Source organism: Diabrotica virgifera, chromosome 6, assembly GCF_917563875.1.
Source record: "Diabrotica virgifera virgifera chromosome 6, PGI_DIABVI_V3a".
NCBI classification, from domain to species: Eukaryota; Metazoa; Arthropoda; class Insecta; order Coleoptera; family Chrysomelidae; genus Diabrotica; species Diabrotica virgifera.
This window is the reverse complement of record NC_065448.1, coordinates 95960757-95977650: the sequence shown is the minus strand read 5'-3', so window position 1 is coordinate 95977650 and position 16894 is coordinate 95960757. Positions and strand designations below refer to the sequence as shown.

At 34.0% G+C, this 16894-nt stretch overlaps 1 protein-coding gene and 1 non-coding gene across 2 annotated transcripts in view; one reads left to right on the top strand and one right to left on the bottom strand.

Annotated features, from left to right (window-relative positions):
* Positions 1-2823, top strand: part of LOC114340847 (ATP synthase subunit d, mitochondrial) — a 40064-nt gene extending 37241 nt beyond the window's left edge. Inside the window, exon 3 of the mRNA XM_028291625.2 lies at positions 2443-2823. Coding sequence (XP_028147426.1) covers positions 2443-2626 — 184 coding nt within the window. The 3' untranslated portion in view covers positions 2627-2823. The remainder of the gene's footprint in view (positions 1-2442) is intronic.
* Positions 2824-7583: 4760 nt separating this feature from the next.
* On the bottom strand, positions 7584-7667 carry Trnal-uaa (transfer RNA leucine (anticodon UAA)). The gene has a single exon. It is a non-coding gene; the product is annotated as a tRNA-Leu (tRNA).
* Between the last annotated feature and the right edge of the window lie 9227 nt (positions 7668-16894).

Here is a 16894-nt window from a genome sequence, read left to right as displayed (position 1 = left end):
TTTATTTTGAAATTACAATTTTTTGGCAGATATTTCATACTAGTGACGTCATCCATCTGAGCGTGGTGGCGTAATCGATGATTTTTTTAAATGGGAATAGGGGTCGTGTGGCACCTCATTTGAAAGGCACCACTAATATTATAAACATGAATATCATTATTTATACAGGGTGGCCAAATAATAATTTTTGAATTAAATTAATTGACGAAAAAATAAGAATGTATTCAATTTATTTAACTCAAAATACATTTTATCACCGTCAGAAAATAGAAAAAAAAATGTGTATTTGGCAAATAAACATTGCTTTTCGCTTAAATTAAATGTTCAAACTGCCAAGAGGTGGTGGGAGGCTGTTTGTGATTTAATTTAAGCGCAATAAATGTTTATTTCTGAAATAAACATTTTTTTTTCATTTAGTTACAGCCGTACAATGCATTTTAAGTTTAATAAATTACATACATTCTTCTTTTTGCGTCAATTAATTTAATTCAAAAATTATTTTTTTGGTTACCCTGTATAAATAATGACTTTATCGTTTATATTGCTGAATAGAGAATTGAACAACCTTTCAAATGAGGTACCACACGACCCCTATTCCCTTTTATAAAAACCATTGATTACGTCATCACGCTCGGATGGATGACGTCACTAGTATGAAATATATGCCAAACAATTGTAATTTAAAAATAAAAATCGACCTGTTTCAGTATTTTTCTCCAAAGTCGTCCATTTTAGAGAAAATGAATTTATTCCATAATTTAGATCCTCTCTGTATAATCTATAGTAGCATGACATCATTAATTCAATTTCTAAATATATACTCTTCTATATATTTATTTTTCTTAATATGTATGCGAGTTGGGGTGTTATGAATAGGATCGTATCCAACTTGGTGTCTATGCATTTTGACGTTGCGACCCTGATAGAAATTGTGAGGACATCTGGTGACTGTCTCAATTTGAATGAAACATATTTAACTATTGGGCTGACCAACTATCTCCCTATATAAACAATGGCAGAACCCCGCTAATACGAACATTCGGTAAATCCGAATCAAGGGAAAGTGAAAAAAATTAAAAAATTCAAGAAAAAAAATTTAAAAACGTTTTTAAGTTTTGTCTTGGGCGTATTGGAAGATGTGGTTTTATTTGTGACACTGTTTTAGGGACACTGCAATATTTATTATTCTTGATCAGTCGTGATGATTTTGAACATACATAATAAGCAACTTGAAACAATAATTTTGCTACTATTTTGGATTCCATAATATTAACCCTAGAAAGGTGGACTATTATTTACTGGTTAATTTTGACAAAAAATAGAAAAAATGTATTTCTTAGTAAATGGTACAAATATAAATAGAGTCGATGTACACTATTTATTTGCACATATTGTACGTATATACTACCTAGTGTTCGCCACATACAGTGTGATGGTATTGGTTGCAATATGTAGTAGTCATGCTCCTCTTTTTACTCGAACAATAGAAACATACCTTCTGTTTCTTTTCTTCAGGTAATTATGTTCAACTTCTTCCGAAATTCTGAGGACAGTCGTAAATGTCCTCAAAACTGGAAACTAAATTATCATAAAATTTACGTGCCTCAAAAAATCTAATACGTAAATACACTAATAAAGAAACACACCCACCACCTGTTAACACGTTCGCTGCATATAAATCTTTAAGTACTTCTCCCACAACCTGAAATAATTTTTGTTATGTAATGTAAGTGAGCACATGTTGCTCATCTGCGACATCAGCACTGTAGAGGGAAACCGAATGTCGCTAATAAGTGATATATGCATCGCATCGTAAATATACTACAGACAGACTTGGTTGAATGTATTTGACTCTGACAATAATGGCTTTTGTATTTACATAACTAAGCCTCTATATTATTAATACAATGGAACCCCGAATATCCGAACTAATTGGGGGGACAGCCTGTTCGGATTATCCGAAAGTTAGCCTAACTTGTAATTCAAAGCTTTCATTTTCATTGTCGTTGATTTTGAGTCGCAAAATGTTCTCGCAAGAGTGTGGACAATAATTTTGGACTCAAGTTGACTACGAGAGAACCAAAGTAAGTTTATGTTTAACCTGTATAAGCACTACATATTAAAGTACGTATTTATTTTTAAGAAATTTTAAATGTCAAAGTCCTATTAATCCTACATTGTTCAATTTTCTGGTTTTACTCTGTATAATAAACATGTTTTTAAGTTTTTGTCTTGAATTTTTAAAATTTTTTCACTTTCCGTTGGTTCGGATGCCGAACGTTCGGATTAGCGGGGTTCTACTGTAGTAGAAATTGGATTTATGTATTTCTTTTCATAGAAAAATGTATCATTTGTATCCTCATTTATATTTATTGATTTTACCAACCATAAATCCTTTTCTGTTTGTATACAACTAATAAAGTTTATTTTTTACCATTTTAGGTACAGAAAGCAATTGGCCCACATCGCCAGTCTAATTCCATATGATCAGATGACATTGGAAGATTACCGTGATGCTTACCCAGAAGACGCTATCGACCCCATCAACAAGCCTACATTCTGGCCACACACTCCCGAGGAACAACACGACTATGTTGACAAAGATGCCCAGCCCAGCCACCATTAATACTGTAAAGGTGGTGATGCTTTCAAATACAGTGATTTGAATAACACTTTCAATAATGATAAGTTTATGAAACTATAGTGTTTTTTCCTGCATTTGAAAGTATTTGTACTTGTCATATACTAAGTTCTATAGTTGTGTCTACTACATTTTTAATTAGAATTTTTTTTGGTTATTAGAATAAACTTAAATACCCACAATTTTATTTTTTCTTCTTAGATATAATAATTATAAATCCAAAAGAAATAATAGCAAGGCAATGAAGCAGTAAAAAGTTCAAAACCTACCAAATATTTGCAGTTATATAAATCTCTCAATAAAACTTTTTACATTCGATTCGTGAGAGCCTTAGGAAACGTTGTGAACAAAAATGATGATGACGAAATGAAAACTGCATTATTGAACAAGGAAAATGAATTCGAAGGTATGAAAAATGATAAATTTTTAATTCGGAAATAATTGACGCAAATGAGTTAAATTTTTGGGCTTGCCGAACATGAATATTATAATGGCGATGGTCTTCGAGGCACCTGGGGCCCAGAATGGGCCTGTCTTCTTGAGTTTTGTGGAATGTTGATACAAAATCAGAACAAACTCATTACTCGATAGTTTTTGAGATCACTGAACACTAATGTAATGTCGATGATGGTCTCTGAGGCACCTGGTGAACATAGTGGGTTCATCTGGAGTTTTATGTAAATTCGGTACAAAATCAGTGTTAGCTCTTTATCTCAGGGTTTTTTTTTTGGTCACTTAATCATGACGGCGATAGTCTCCGACGCATCTGGTGACGAGGACTGACCTCATGTCATGAAGTTTTGTAGAAAATCAATATAAAATCAGTGCAAACTTATTACTCTGAGGTTTCTGGGATCGCTTAACATGAATATCATGTCAGCGATGGACACAGAGGTACCTGATTAGCAGAACTAACTGATTTTATATCGTATTTCTATAAAACTGTTATAAATTAAGTTAGGTGAACTGACTAAATGACCATCAACAATTATAATTCACTGAATTACAGGACAATAGGAAAACATTTTACTTGAACATGACTTACATTATATTTTCTATATTTTTCTTGACATTACATTATATTTCTAAACTATCGATGCTGTCAATACATAGAGTATGTACAACTATAGAATAATATCTACTTTTAATGTTGTTGTATATTCTAACACTCTCCCTCAACATGAAAAGTAGATAAGCCAAACAATTTTGGTTTATTTCTAACACGCGTAGGGTAACGCTTAGATTCTTAAACACTATCTTCTTCTCTCTTCACTTCTTGATTTTCACTCTTACTTTCTACACTTTCCATATTCTCAGATTTCACAATTTCATTGATACCATTTTTCACTTCTTCGGAGTTTTCATTTGCACTAAAACATTCCGACTGATTCTGGTTCACTGATTCGGCTTTATCTTTAACAATTCGCAAATTGCATATAACTCCAGGTTTAAATCGTACGTCGTGGCTCGATACGATTCTTCTTTCAGATGGAATCCATATTCTAAAACCATCCCTGTCATTCATGTAACCAACTTAATAACCATGTGTCGCCTTGTCATCAAATTTACTGCGAAAATTCTTGTTTACGTGAACATAACATTCAGTGCAAAATATTCTTAAATGTTTCAAACTCCCAACTGGCTTTCCATACCACAATTCATAGGGACTTTTATTCTCAATTGATGACTTTCCTGTGCGATTCAGAAGATACACTGCAGTATTGCATGCTTCTGCCCACAATTCTTTGGGCAACTTGCATGGGTTTAACATGGAACGAGCACACTCTACAATGGTACGGTTTCCCTTTCAGGAACACCATTCTGCTGAGGTGTATAGGCGGAGTGATACAATGCTCTATACCTCTACTCGCAAGAAGTTCAGATACCTTTCTATTGTCAAACTCTCTCCCTCCATCACATCTCAGTTGCTTTACAAGATGGCCATTTGTATTTGCTTCATTTAAAATTTTTTCTAAGGTACATACCTCACTTTTGTGTTTCATAAAGAAAACTTTCCGAAACTTACTAAAGTCATCTTTAAAACATACGTAATAACGTGTCTTCCCAATGATTCTATAGACATGGGTCCATTCACATCTGCATGGATCTGCTCACCAGAGACTTGTGGCCGATTGATCCTAGTTTTAAATGGCAATATATGCATTTTTTCAATTGCACATCCATCGCAAAAGCTTTCTTTGCACCCATCAATGTCTATATTCATTTTCTTCAATACCGTCTTTACGTGTTGCTTATGCTGATTACCAAATCTTTCATGATACACTTGTAACATATCTATTGACTCTACTAAGTTTGCTTGAATGGGATTAGTCGGTTTCATAACACGTATATCGAGTGCATACAGGCCATTACTAAAGTACCCAGTCATTACAATTCAAGAGTATTTTTATCATGTAGACTTACACCTTTCTCGTCGAGTACTGTAACGAACCCTCTTTGTGCAGCAGTTTTCACAGAAAATAAATGAGCGCTTGCTTCAGGAACATAAAAAACATTCTTCAATTCAGCATCTTTCCATTCATTATTCAGACGTGTTTGAATTTGCACTGTTCCTTGCCCATGAGCTAACGCTAGCATACATACATCCTTCTTACCAAGTGATATCTTTTCGGGTTCGGCAAACTCTGTGTAAGATGAGAAATATTGCTTATCTGTAGTGATATGATTTGTGGTTCCAGTGTCACAATACTATTTTCCAGCTTCAATACAATTGTTAGATGAGGCACTTAAAACAAAAGACAAAAAAGCAGCATCATTACTTTTATTCTCGCCTAAATTCTCAGCAGATTTTTTCAATGGACACTCGCCCAATGGCCTAATTTCTTGCATTTATGACATGGAAACTTTTCTTTTGAACGATGTACATTTCTCTTTGATTTCGTAGTAGTTTTACTTTGGCTCTGTTTGCATTTTTCTGTCGGGATATTACGTACAACAAACGCAAAAGATTCTATAGCACTTTGGTCACGTAATTCAATTGCACACAATTTCTCAATCAATAAATTCAAAGTTTGATTTTTTGATGATATCGTATCCCACAAATCTTTGAAATTATCATCAAAATCTTTAACCAAAGTTGATAATATCCGACCATTTAACATTCTTTCGGATAAAACATTTTCATCATGCTTCTGAAATTCATCATTCAAATCTACAAACAGTTTCTGCAACTTCGCAACATGTGTACTAATATCTTCTTTTTCACCACGGACTCTAAAAAAGGCTTCAAGTAAAATGTTTTCCTATTGTCCTGTAATTGGGTGAATTATAATCGTTGTTGGTCATTTAGTCAGTTCACCTAACTTAATTTATAACAGGTTACGGACCCAACTCACATATGAACTGTGAAAAAATATGGCGATCAGCAATATCGATTATAAAATTCAAGTCGACGAACTTGAGGGTCCTGAAGACTGGGCAAAATGGAAATTTCACTTGAAAGTATGCACTTGAAGACATTGTGAACAGTATGTGTAACTGTCCCGAGGCTAGTGAAAATTTAACTTCATTGGAAGTAGAGAAGCATCAACAATGGTTAAAAGACGATGCAAAAGCGGCAAGTTTGTTAGCAGGTACGCTAGGAAAAACTGTTGCCGAGCTCGTGTTGACAGGTACTCACGCTAGTGAAATATGGGACAAATTACGTGCGCGATTTGAACGTGGCAGTACGCAACGGTTAAACATGTTAATTGAAGACTGGACCCATAACCTGTTATAAAAATAAGTTAGGTGAACTGACTAAATGACCATCAACAATTATAATTCACTGAATTACAGAACAATAGGAAAACATTTTACTTGAACATGACTGACATTATATTTTCTATATTTTTCTTGAACGTTACATTATATTTCTAAACTATCGATGCTGTCAATACATAGAGTATGTACAACTATAGAATAATATCTACTTTTAATGTTGTTGCATATTCTAACAAAAACTACTGTAGGCGAGTTCCCTCCTGGGCAACAGGAGACCATTGGCAATATAATATTCATATTCATTGGGATAGTGCCTTAAGAATAAAAAAAAATATTATAGAGGAAGCCTTAGGAATAGACATGAACGTTAAAAACACAATAAGTTATTTTAAACACTCTGGATAGTATCAACTATTGTAATTTTTACTAGTTTTACCTGTATAATATTTTTTAGGTCGCTAATAACCCTTGTGGTTGCAGCGTAAATAAATAAATAAAAAATATATTCGTATTCAGCGATCCCACAAACCTCCAAGTAACGAATTTGGAATTATTTTGTATCGAATATCTACAAAACTCCAGGAGATGAGATATGTCTTAGTCATGACCATCGCCGTCATGTATTCATGATCAGCGCCTCCAAAAACACCCAAATAATGACTTTGCACACTGATTTCGTATCGAATTTCCATAACACTTCAGACGATGTCCATTATGGGCACTAGGTGCCTAGGATACCATAGCTGTCGTGATATTCGAAACCCAAAAACTCTTGAGTAATAATTTTGATTTAGATATTTATAAGCTTTTATACAAATACCGATTTCTCAAGTGCTTGAAAAATTGAAAGATTAAAATTTAATGGTCAATTCAGTAAGATTTAGAAAATCCAAAATTTTGGATATATCGATGGCTTAAAGCACACTTATTGTATGTCCGTGTCTGTACTTTTTGAGAAAATCTATTTAAGCTCCTATTTAAACTCCTGCTATAAAAGCTATTTAAGCTCCTGTAGCACAGCACACAGTTTTGAAACGTCATTTATACCACACCAAACGCTTTAGGACATGCAATGTCTGTGCAAGATGATATACTGTTAGGTCATCAAGGTACAGTGCACAACTCAATAATAGAAAAAAAAATGGCCATACAATAAGTGTGCTTTAAGCCATCGATATTGCCTAAGTATTTATTAAAAAATTCCACTAAAAAATTGGATTGTCAGGTGTGGGGTTCGAACCCACGCTCCCTCTCGGGAACCAGAGCTTAAATCTGGCGCCTTAGACCGCTCGGCCAACCTGACATACTTTAGTTTTAATAATCTATTTATAATTCTATATATTATCTGTATTATTTAAAAAAATATTCATATTGAATGATAAACAATGATAAATATTTTTACTAAAATTATGCAACCTAAAATACAGACAATTAAGCAGTTCCAAATCATGTTATTATACATTAGTTTAATAAAACCCCTTCAATTTAGTTAAGGAAAAAATTGGAACTAACAGACAATAGGAGAACAAATAAAAATAAAAAGGCGATATGGTATTGGTACTTGCGATTTGTTTGTGGATTTTAGATGTGCTTATGACATTATACAAATGATGAATAATACAAAATTATACGATGAATACTTCCATTTACGAATATTTTACCAATAAAAATATATTATTATATTATGTGGTAATAGTACTTAACTCAGTAAATAGCCAACTACTCATAGACACGAAAATATTGGCAAGTTTATGTGACTCAGTTGCACTTTATTATACTCTGTTACCAGTCTCATTTCTGGTTACAATGGAATGGTTATACCCGCGATGGCGCTCAGGACCGGCTAGTGACTGACAATTTTGAAGAAGCGACGGCGTAAGTGCGCTGTGTATATCAGTAGCCCTGTTACCAGATTTAAAATTGGTTACAGTACCTATAAAAAGTGTGCGTGCAGTTAACCATGGATAAGTGCCGCTGCGTAATCGATCAACTACTTGAAAAGTAATTCTCCTTGTATAATTTTTAAGAAAAAATGAGATTATTGAAAATGAAAGACCTATTTTAAACAATTTAAAAAAGGAATCAAAAAAAGTAGTTCAATATTTTAAATTTAGTTGGTACAGTGAAAATCCTTGGTTATATGGTTGCAAGAAAAATAGACTGTATTGGTGGCCATGTCTTCTGGTTTCTATAGAAAAATGGGTGGACCAGGTTCACGATTTAAATAGTGTTTACGATTTAAATAGTTTTACGATATACATTTACGATTTAAATAGTTCACGATTTAAATAGTTTTAAAAAGGAGACATCAAATTTCTCCGTTATCTACATGTAAGATGTATACCCAATTTGATTTAGTTTGGCAAAACAAGAATCGAAAGTTCTCTTAACCAAGCTTTTAAGGCAAATATTGCTAAACATAATGAGTTTGTTAAAAGAATAGATATAGTCGGTTCACTAAACTCAGACGCAATTGGCTAGATATTTTTGTCGATAGTTTTTTTGTTTTTTGCCAATTTTGCAAAAATTGGCAAAATTACTAACTATTTAGTGATTATTAACTATTTAGTAATTATTTTTTGCCAATTTTGCTAAAATTGGCAAAATTACCGACTAAAATATTTAGAAAGTTGCGTCTGAGTTTAGCGAACAGACTATAGGTATATCTTTAGCACACTTATAATAGATACCGTATGTTTTTGGGCCAAACAAGAACTAGCGTTTCGTGGTCATTTTGAGGGCGACGACTCTGAAAATCGAGGCAATTACAGGGAATTGTTAATATTAATTGCCAAAAAAGATCAAAAATGTTGCCAACATCTAGAAACATCTGTTCTTTCGAGAGTTTCAAGTGATATACAAAATGATATTATTGAAGCTATATATACATTTAGCCATATCTTCATTTTTTTAAATAAGATTTTTTGCATATGGTTTGGGTAACACTTCAGAAAAAGTCACGCGTCGCCACTGGATCATATCGATATCATAGTAAGAAGAAAGGTAGACCTGGACTAATACTAGTAAAATAAAGTATATGCCGGTTGTTAGAAAATGTTCTAACATAACGATAATTATCATTTCTCATTATATAAGAATCTTAATAAGATTCGTCGCATCCTTGACTATTTCAAAACAAACACATCTGCCTTATGTAGTTTCCAAATTAACTAACTCCGAGAAAACACTGCGTCTAGGGTGGCGTCCAATTTTGAGTCGGCGATACAAGGAGCCTTGCACTATGAAAACATTCGATTTTAAGATACATCCTGTTTCCCACAGACTCGGTCGAAATTAAGAACAATCTCTATACCTTTAACTTGACCATGTGTGATTTTAAGCTATCTCGATGTCGGATTTATGTTTCCTAAAATCAATAAAGGCCTTTTGTCGCTACAGGACAGAATTAGAGCTTCTGTTTATTTCTGAAAAGTTATAAACACAGACCGGACGGAGTGAGGAAAAGAGGCAGGCCTAGAGCACGATTTAAGGACAAAATGGAAGAGTGCAACTCTTCTGGGAGTACCAGTATACCCTGGGTTGCCTGGTTCCCGTTAAGGTTATTATCAACGTCTTCCTCTGGAGTTTGGTGAAAATTAGTTATATAATTAACCAAAACTTATTGTTACTTGGGGGTTTCGAGGTCGCCGAACACAAACATAGTAACAAATAATATTAGTCTAAGAGCTGGGAGCGGATTTTGTGCGTGATAAGTAATATGGAAAAACTATACGTGGATATGTTGAATTAGTTGTGTACATGACTTTCACCAACGGCCGGAAACCAGAGTTGGGGCCGAGGGTAGTTATAAGGGGTCAAAGTCGCGGTTTTTATTATTTTTTTTATGACGCTCATGATCGAGATAGTGCACCAAAATTTGGAAATAAGTAGTTCATGACGTACCTAAGTAAAATCTCTAGGGGCGCAACGCTGCATGGCCGACAAAGGGGTGGGGGTAGGGGTGAATATAAAAAAATATAAGGGGCTTTTTTCGACGTTCGTGATTGAGATAGTGCACCAAAATTTGGGTATAAGTAGAACATGACATAAGTAAGTATAATCCCCAGAGCCGGAAACCAAAGTGGGGGAGGAAGGTAGTTATAAGGGGTCAAAGTCCCGTTTTTAATTTTTTTTTGTGACGCTCATGATCGAGATAGTGCACCAAAATTTGGGAATAAGTAGGTCATGACGTAACTAAGTAAAATCTCCAGGAGTGGAACGCTGCGTGGCCGACAAAGGGGTGGGGCAGGGGTGAATATAAAAAAATGTAAGAGGTTTTTTGCGACGTTCGTGATTGAGATAGTGCACCAAAATTTGGGAGTAAGTAGACCATGACATAACTAAATAATATCCCCAGAGGCGGAAACCAGAGTGGTGGATGACGGGAGTTATAAGGGGTAAAATTCGCGGTTTTTATTATATTTTTTGTGGCGCTCATAATGAAGATAGTGCACCAAAATTTGGGAGTAAGTAAGTCATGGCGTAACTAAGTAAAATCTCCAGGGGCGGAACGCTGTTTGGGGTACAAAGGGGTGGTAGGCAGGGGTGAGTATAAAAATACATGGGGTTTTTTTTTGCCGTTCGTGATTGAGATAGTGCACCAAAATTTGGGAATAAGTAGATCATGACATTACTAAGTAAAATCTCCATGGCCGGAACGCTGCGTGGGGGACAAATTTTGTGCCAGGTAACAAAAAAAATAATACACACTGCGACTTTTACCCCTTAAAACTACCCTCATCTCCAACCCTCTGGGGATTTTACTTAGCTAAGTCATGGTCTACTTATTCCCAAATTTTGGTGCACTATCGCAATGTAGAACGTCGCAAAAAACGCCTTATATTTTTTATATTCACACCTACCCCCACCCCTTTATCGGGCAAGCAGCGTTCCACCCCTGGAGAATATATTTAGTTACCTCATGACCTACTTATTCCCAAATTTTGGTGCACTATCTCGATCATGAGCGTCATAAAAAAAATAATAAAAACGGCAACTTTGACCCCTTATAACTACCCTCGTCCCCCACCTCGGGTTTCCCGCTCTCAGGAGTTTACTTAGTTATGTCATGGTCTACTTATTACCAAATTTTGGTGCACTCTCTCAATCACGAACGTCGCAAAAAACCCCTTATATTTTTTGTATTCACCCCTGTCCCACCCCTTTGTCGGCCACGCAGCGTGCCACCCCTGGAGATTTTACTTAGTTACGTCATGACCCACTTATTCCCCAATTGTGGTGCACTATCTCGATCATGAATGTCAAAAAAAATAATAAAAAAGGCGACTTTGACCCCTTATAACTACCCTCGTCCCCCACTCTGGTTTCCGGCTCGGAGGATTTTACTTAGCAATGTCATGGTGTACTTATTCCCAAATTTTGGTCCACTATCTCAATCACGAACGTCGCAAAAAAACCTTTATATTTTTTATATTCACCCCTACCCCTACCCCTTTGTCGGCCACGCAGCGTTCCGCCCCTAGAGATTTTACTTAATTACGTCATGACCTACTTATTCCCAAATTTTGGTGCACTATCTCGATCATGAGCGTGACAAAAAAAATAAATAATAAAAACCGCGACTTTGACCCCTTATAACTACCCTCGGCGCCCACTCTGGTTTCCGGCCGTTGGTGAAAGTCTTGTACACAACTAATTCAACATATCCCCGTATAGTTTTTCCATATTACTTATCACGCACAAAATCCGCTTCTATCTCTCCGACTATATAATATATGTCATATAATATATGTCAAAACTGTCAACATTCAACTGAAAAATAGTTCCTGAAAATTATTATTTTATTGGTGAAAATAACACATTTGAGAAATTCTAGTTTGAACATTCAATCCATTAGCACGTTCCGAACACGAACACATAAAAAAATTAAGTTTAAACAACATTCAAGTGGATTACAGATAAGTGATTTGTCCTAGACCATAAAAACAGAAGGACTGTTCTTCTATAGAAAACCATTTCAAGTGTTGTTACCTTACAATTAACGACAAGGTAAAGAACATCACATATCATTTAAAATATAAAATTTAGATTCTTAGCATATAAAAATATTTTATATTTATGTCATACCTATAAACGTCATATACAGTCAATTGAAGAATAATTCAAGAGAATTGTTATTTTATTGGTGAAATAATATACATTTTGGAGAACACCTAATAAGAAACTAGGTATGAGCAATATCTAGATGGATTGTAGATGGGTGATTTGTCCTAGCCCATAGAAGCCGAAGTTCTATTCTTGTGTGGAGGACCTTCTCGGGTATTGTTGCCTTGTAAGTGATCCACAAGGTAAAGGACTTTATTAACTTATGATAATATGACACTTAGCTCTATAAAATACAGTAGGTTGTTTTGAGAGATTGTATATTTTATATATGGTTTCTTAAACAAACTTGGCATAATGGGCGACAGCAATATAAAGAAATCTTCCATTAGTAGTATAACTACTAGTGGAGGCTTTGACACTTTTCTTTCGTCACAAGTAGACGAGGGGTCAAATTATAATATTAGGAATAGCGTAGAATTAAGTGGAGGAATTGATTTAAGTGAAAACTGAAAAGTTTATAACAGAAAATAAAATAAAAGACTTATTTGACTTCATTGAAGGGGAAATGGACCTCGGTAAGAGAATAAACAAAACAGGAAAAGATACACTCAAAACAAAACTTATGTCCTTAACTATAGAATTAGCCAATATGGAAGGTCAAATTAAAATTTTAAAAGAAGAAAATACTAGACAAAGAATTGAAAATGAAGACTTAAGAAATAAAATAACAAAAATGCAGGGAGAAAAGCTATCGTATGGAGATATAACTGCAAAACCTATAAATTATAAAGCTGATAATAAACAATTAATTGAAACAAACAAAAAGATAAATACTCTGTTCATCACCAGTGAGACTGCACAGACTGGAAGGAAGGTGCAGGAAGAATTCACAAAACTCTTAGATCCAAGAAAAACAAAACTAAAAATTAATAAAATGAGAACCACTGGAAAAATTTTAATAATAGAAACTCCAACAAAAGAAGATTTAGAATCTATAAAAAATAATGATAAAATAAAACAAAATTTTAAATGTGAATTACAAAGAAAAAGAAAACCCTTAATAATTATGTATGATATATCTAGTAATGAAAAAGAAGAAAACATCAAAGAATGCATATATGCACAAAATTTTGATGATATTCCAAGGGAGGAATTTGATCAGAATTTTAATATAAAATTTAAAACTGGACAAAGAAATAAACCTACTGTTCATGATGTAATAAAGGCTTCACCTCAAATCAGACAAAGATTGATCTCAAATAAAATTTATGTAGGATTTACAAGTATAAACTCAAAAGACTACTTAGTAGTACCAAAATGTTTAAGATGTAATGATCTGGGACATGTGAGTAAACACTGCACCAAACAGACAGTGTGTGGTCACTGTGGTGATGAACATGAAAATAGAAATTGCAACAAAACTAACCAACCCAAAATTTGCGTACCTTGTAAAAATAGAGGTAAGTTATGTAACAAAAATAAAAAAGAATGTCCAACATATAAATTGCTTCTAGAACGTTTAGTTCAGAAAACAGACTTTGGCACACAATAATTATGAAAATATATAAAAATCAAATAAATATTATATCAAAATCTAAAATAATACAAAATCTAAATATCATAATGTATATATATTTTGACATTCAAATATATGTATATAATAATTTATATCTAAATAACCTAATATATAAAAGTCTCTGTAATGCATTGGTCAAAAACAAAATCGAAGAGATAGCAAAGCATACTTTAACTGCTCTTTATATAATACATTGTATCGGATGTGGAGTACGGAGTCAGGAATATAAATATCTTTTAATCACTAAAGTATATATAAAAATCAAAATAAGATTAATGAAAATTAAATTAATAGACATAAAATAAAATATAAATGGCTAATCATTCATTCAAAATAAATATTGGACAAATAAATGGAATGCGTAGTGCAACCGTAATACATGAAATAACGAAATTAGCAGAAGAAAAAAATCTTGATATTATATGCATTCAGGAACCATACACAAAATTGAATAAAGTCCCACACATGCCTATAACTGCACAATGTGCGAGCGTAGGAGATAATCCTATGGCTGTAACCATAATTTTTAACAAAGATATGAAAATTCTATTAATAAGTCAATATAGTAATCGACATTGTGTATGTTTAGAACTTCTAACTAAGGCAGGGAAAATAATTATCGCGAACTTGTATTGTCAGTTCAGTGAAGACATAGACGATTACGTGGAACAGATGAGAGCTATATTCATAGCATACCGAAACGAACGAGTTGTGATTGTGGCTGATGCTAATGCTAAATCAGTATTATGGAATTCAAATCAAACAGATCAGAAAGGTACATTAGTTGAAGAGATGATAAATGAACTTCAACTAATAGTTCATAATAAACCAGGAAATCCACCAACTTTCCAGAATAGAGCAGGTGCATCTAGTAACATAGATATAACTCTATCGAATGTCGCAGCAGCAAACCTAGTTCTAGACTGGGAAGTAGTTGAACATGCAACAACAAGTGATCACAATCTCATAACGTTCAAATTGAGTAACCTAGAGCCACGTAATACGGAAATGTCTTCGTTGAGGTACAATATAAGAAAAGCGAATTTTGAACTACTTAGGTCTGAATTCCGTGCACCACGTCTGATACAAAGAGGGGATAATATAAATACTGCGACAAAAGAATTAACTAAAGCAATTAGAAAAGCAATGGATACAGCAATTCCAAAAATATCCAATAATAAAAAAGTAAAAAACTTTGCCTGGAAGGAAAACCTCACGAGAATGAGAAGCAGAGTAAGATATGCGCGAAAGCGATATCAACGAAGTAGTATCTTTCTCGAGACGCAAATACTTCTAGGAGAGTATAGAAGATTAAAAAACGAATATAAAGAAGAAATAAATATAACGAAAGCGAGAAGTTGGGAAGCTTTTGTTTCAAGACATTTAGAATTAGATATGTGGAGTGTCCCATACAAAATTGTATCTAAAAAACTTAAATGTCCAACAATGCTTTCTACTTTACAAAAAGCAGATGGTTCATATACAAAAAGTTGGGAGGATTCAGCTGATACACTACTAGATGTATTACTACCTCCTGACGACTTAGAAAATGAAACAATAGAACAAAAAAATATTAGAACACTGATGATACAAGAGTATGAGATACCAGAAGAAAGACAGTTAGAAGAATTTACTGAAGAAGAAATATATGAATGTATGAAAACCATGAAAAGAAAAAAGGCTCCTGGGCCAGATAACATTCATGTAGAAATTCTTCAGGCACTTTCAGAGTACTTAATACCTATACTCACTTCTTTATATAATGAATGTCTAAGACAACAAAAGTTTCCCAACAACTTTAAACAAGCTGAAGTTATAATTATAAGTAAAGGAGAAGATAAAGATCCAACTTTACCTAAATCTTATAGACCAATATGCTTACTAAACACAATGGGGAAATTACATGAAAAATTACTTTGTAAAAGACTAAATCAAATAAGACACGAAACTGGACTTCACCCAAATCAATATGGCTTTAGGGAAGGAAAATCAACAGAAGATGCTATTAATAAAGTTTTTAATATAATTGGGGGGAGCACAAAGAAGTATGTTTTGATGATCTTTATAGATGTTTCTGGAGCTTTTGACAATTTATGGTAGCCGGCATTATTCGAAAGACTTCGACAGATGCATTGCCCCAGAAACTTGTACGGAAGTTTCAGAAACTATTGTCAAGACCGATATGCCAGCTTAAGTTGTCCAATGGATAAAAAGACGAGACATATAACTAAAGGTTGTCCACAAGGTTCAGTGTGTGGGCCGATTTTTTGGGACATAATGTTAGAAGAACTGCTGGAACGGTTAGCTGTGGATCCTGAAGTTCTAGGGAACATAGCGTATGCGGATGATTTGCTGCTTATCATAGATGCTAATTCAAGAAGAGAACTAGAAATAAAATCAAATGGAGTACTTGAAAATATAAATGAATGGATGAAAAAAGTTAAACTAACTATATCAGAAACAAAAACAACATATAGCCTTATAAAGGGAAGACTTGAAAGAAATCCAAGTATACAAATAAGGGGGAAAGCAATAAAAAGAACAAAAATAACTAGATATCTTGGTATCATAATCGATGAACCAAGACTCTTTACAAACCATATAAATAGCGTCTGTGAGAAGGCAGCGAAAGTCATGCATTGCATTGCAAGCCTAGCACAAAGGGAGTATAGAATTCCGTTCCAGCATATGCGCGTATACCTGAGTACGATACTTGCCTCAATTGTAGGGTACGGTGCAAGTGTATGGGCACACAGACTAACAAATAATACAAATATTGAAAAACTGAATAAAGCACAAAGAGGTTTCCTTGTTAGAATGACAGGAGCCTTCAGTATTACAGCAACATCAGCTTTAACAGTATTGACTGGTGTAATGCCCATGCACTT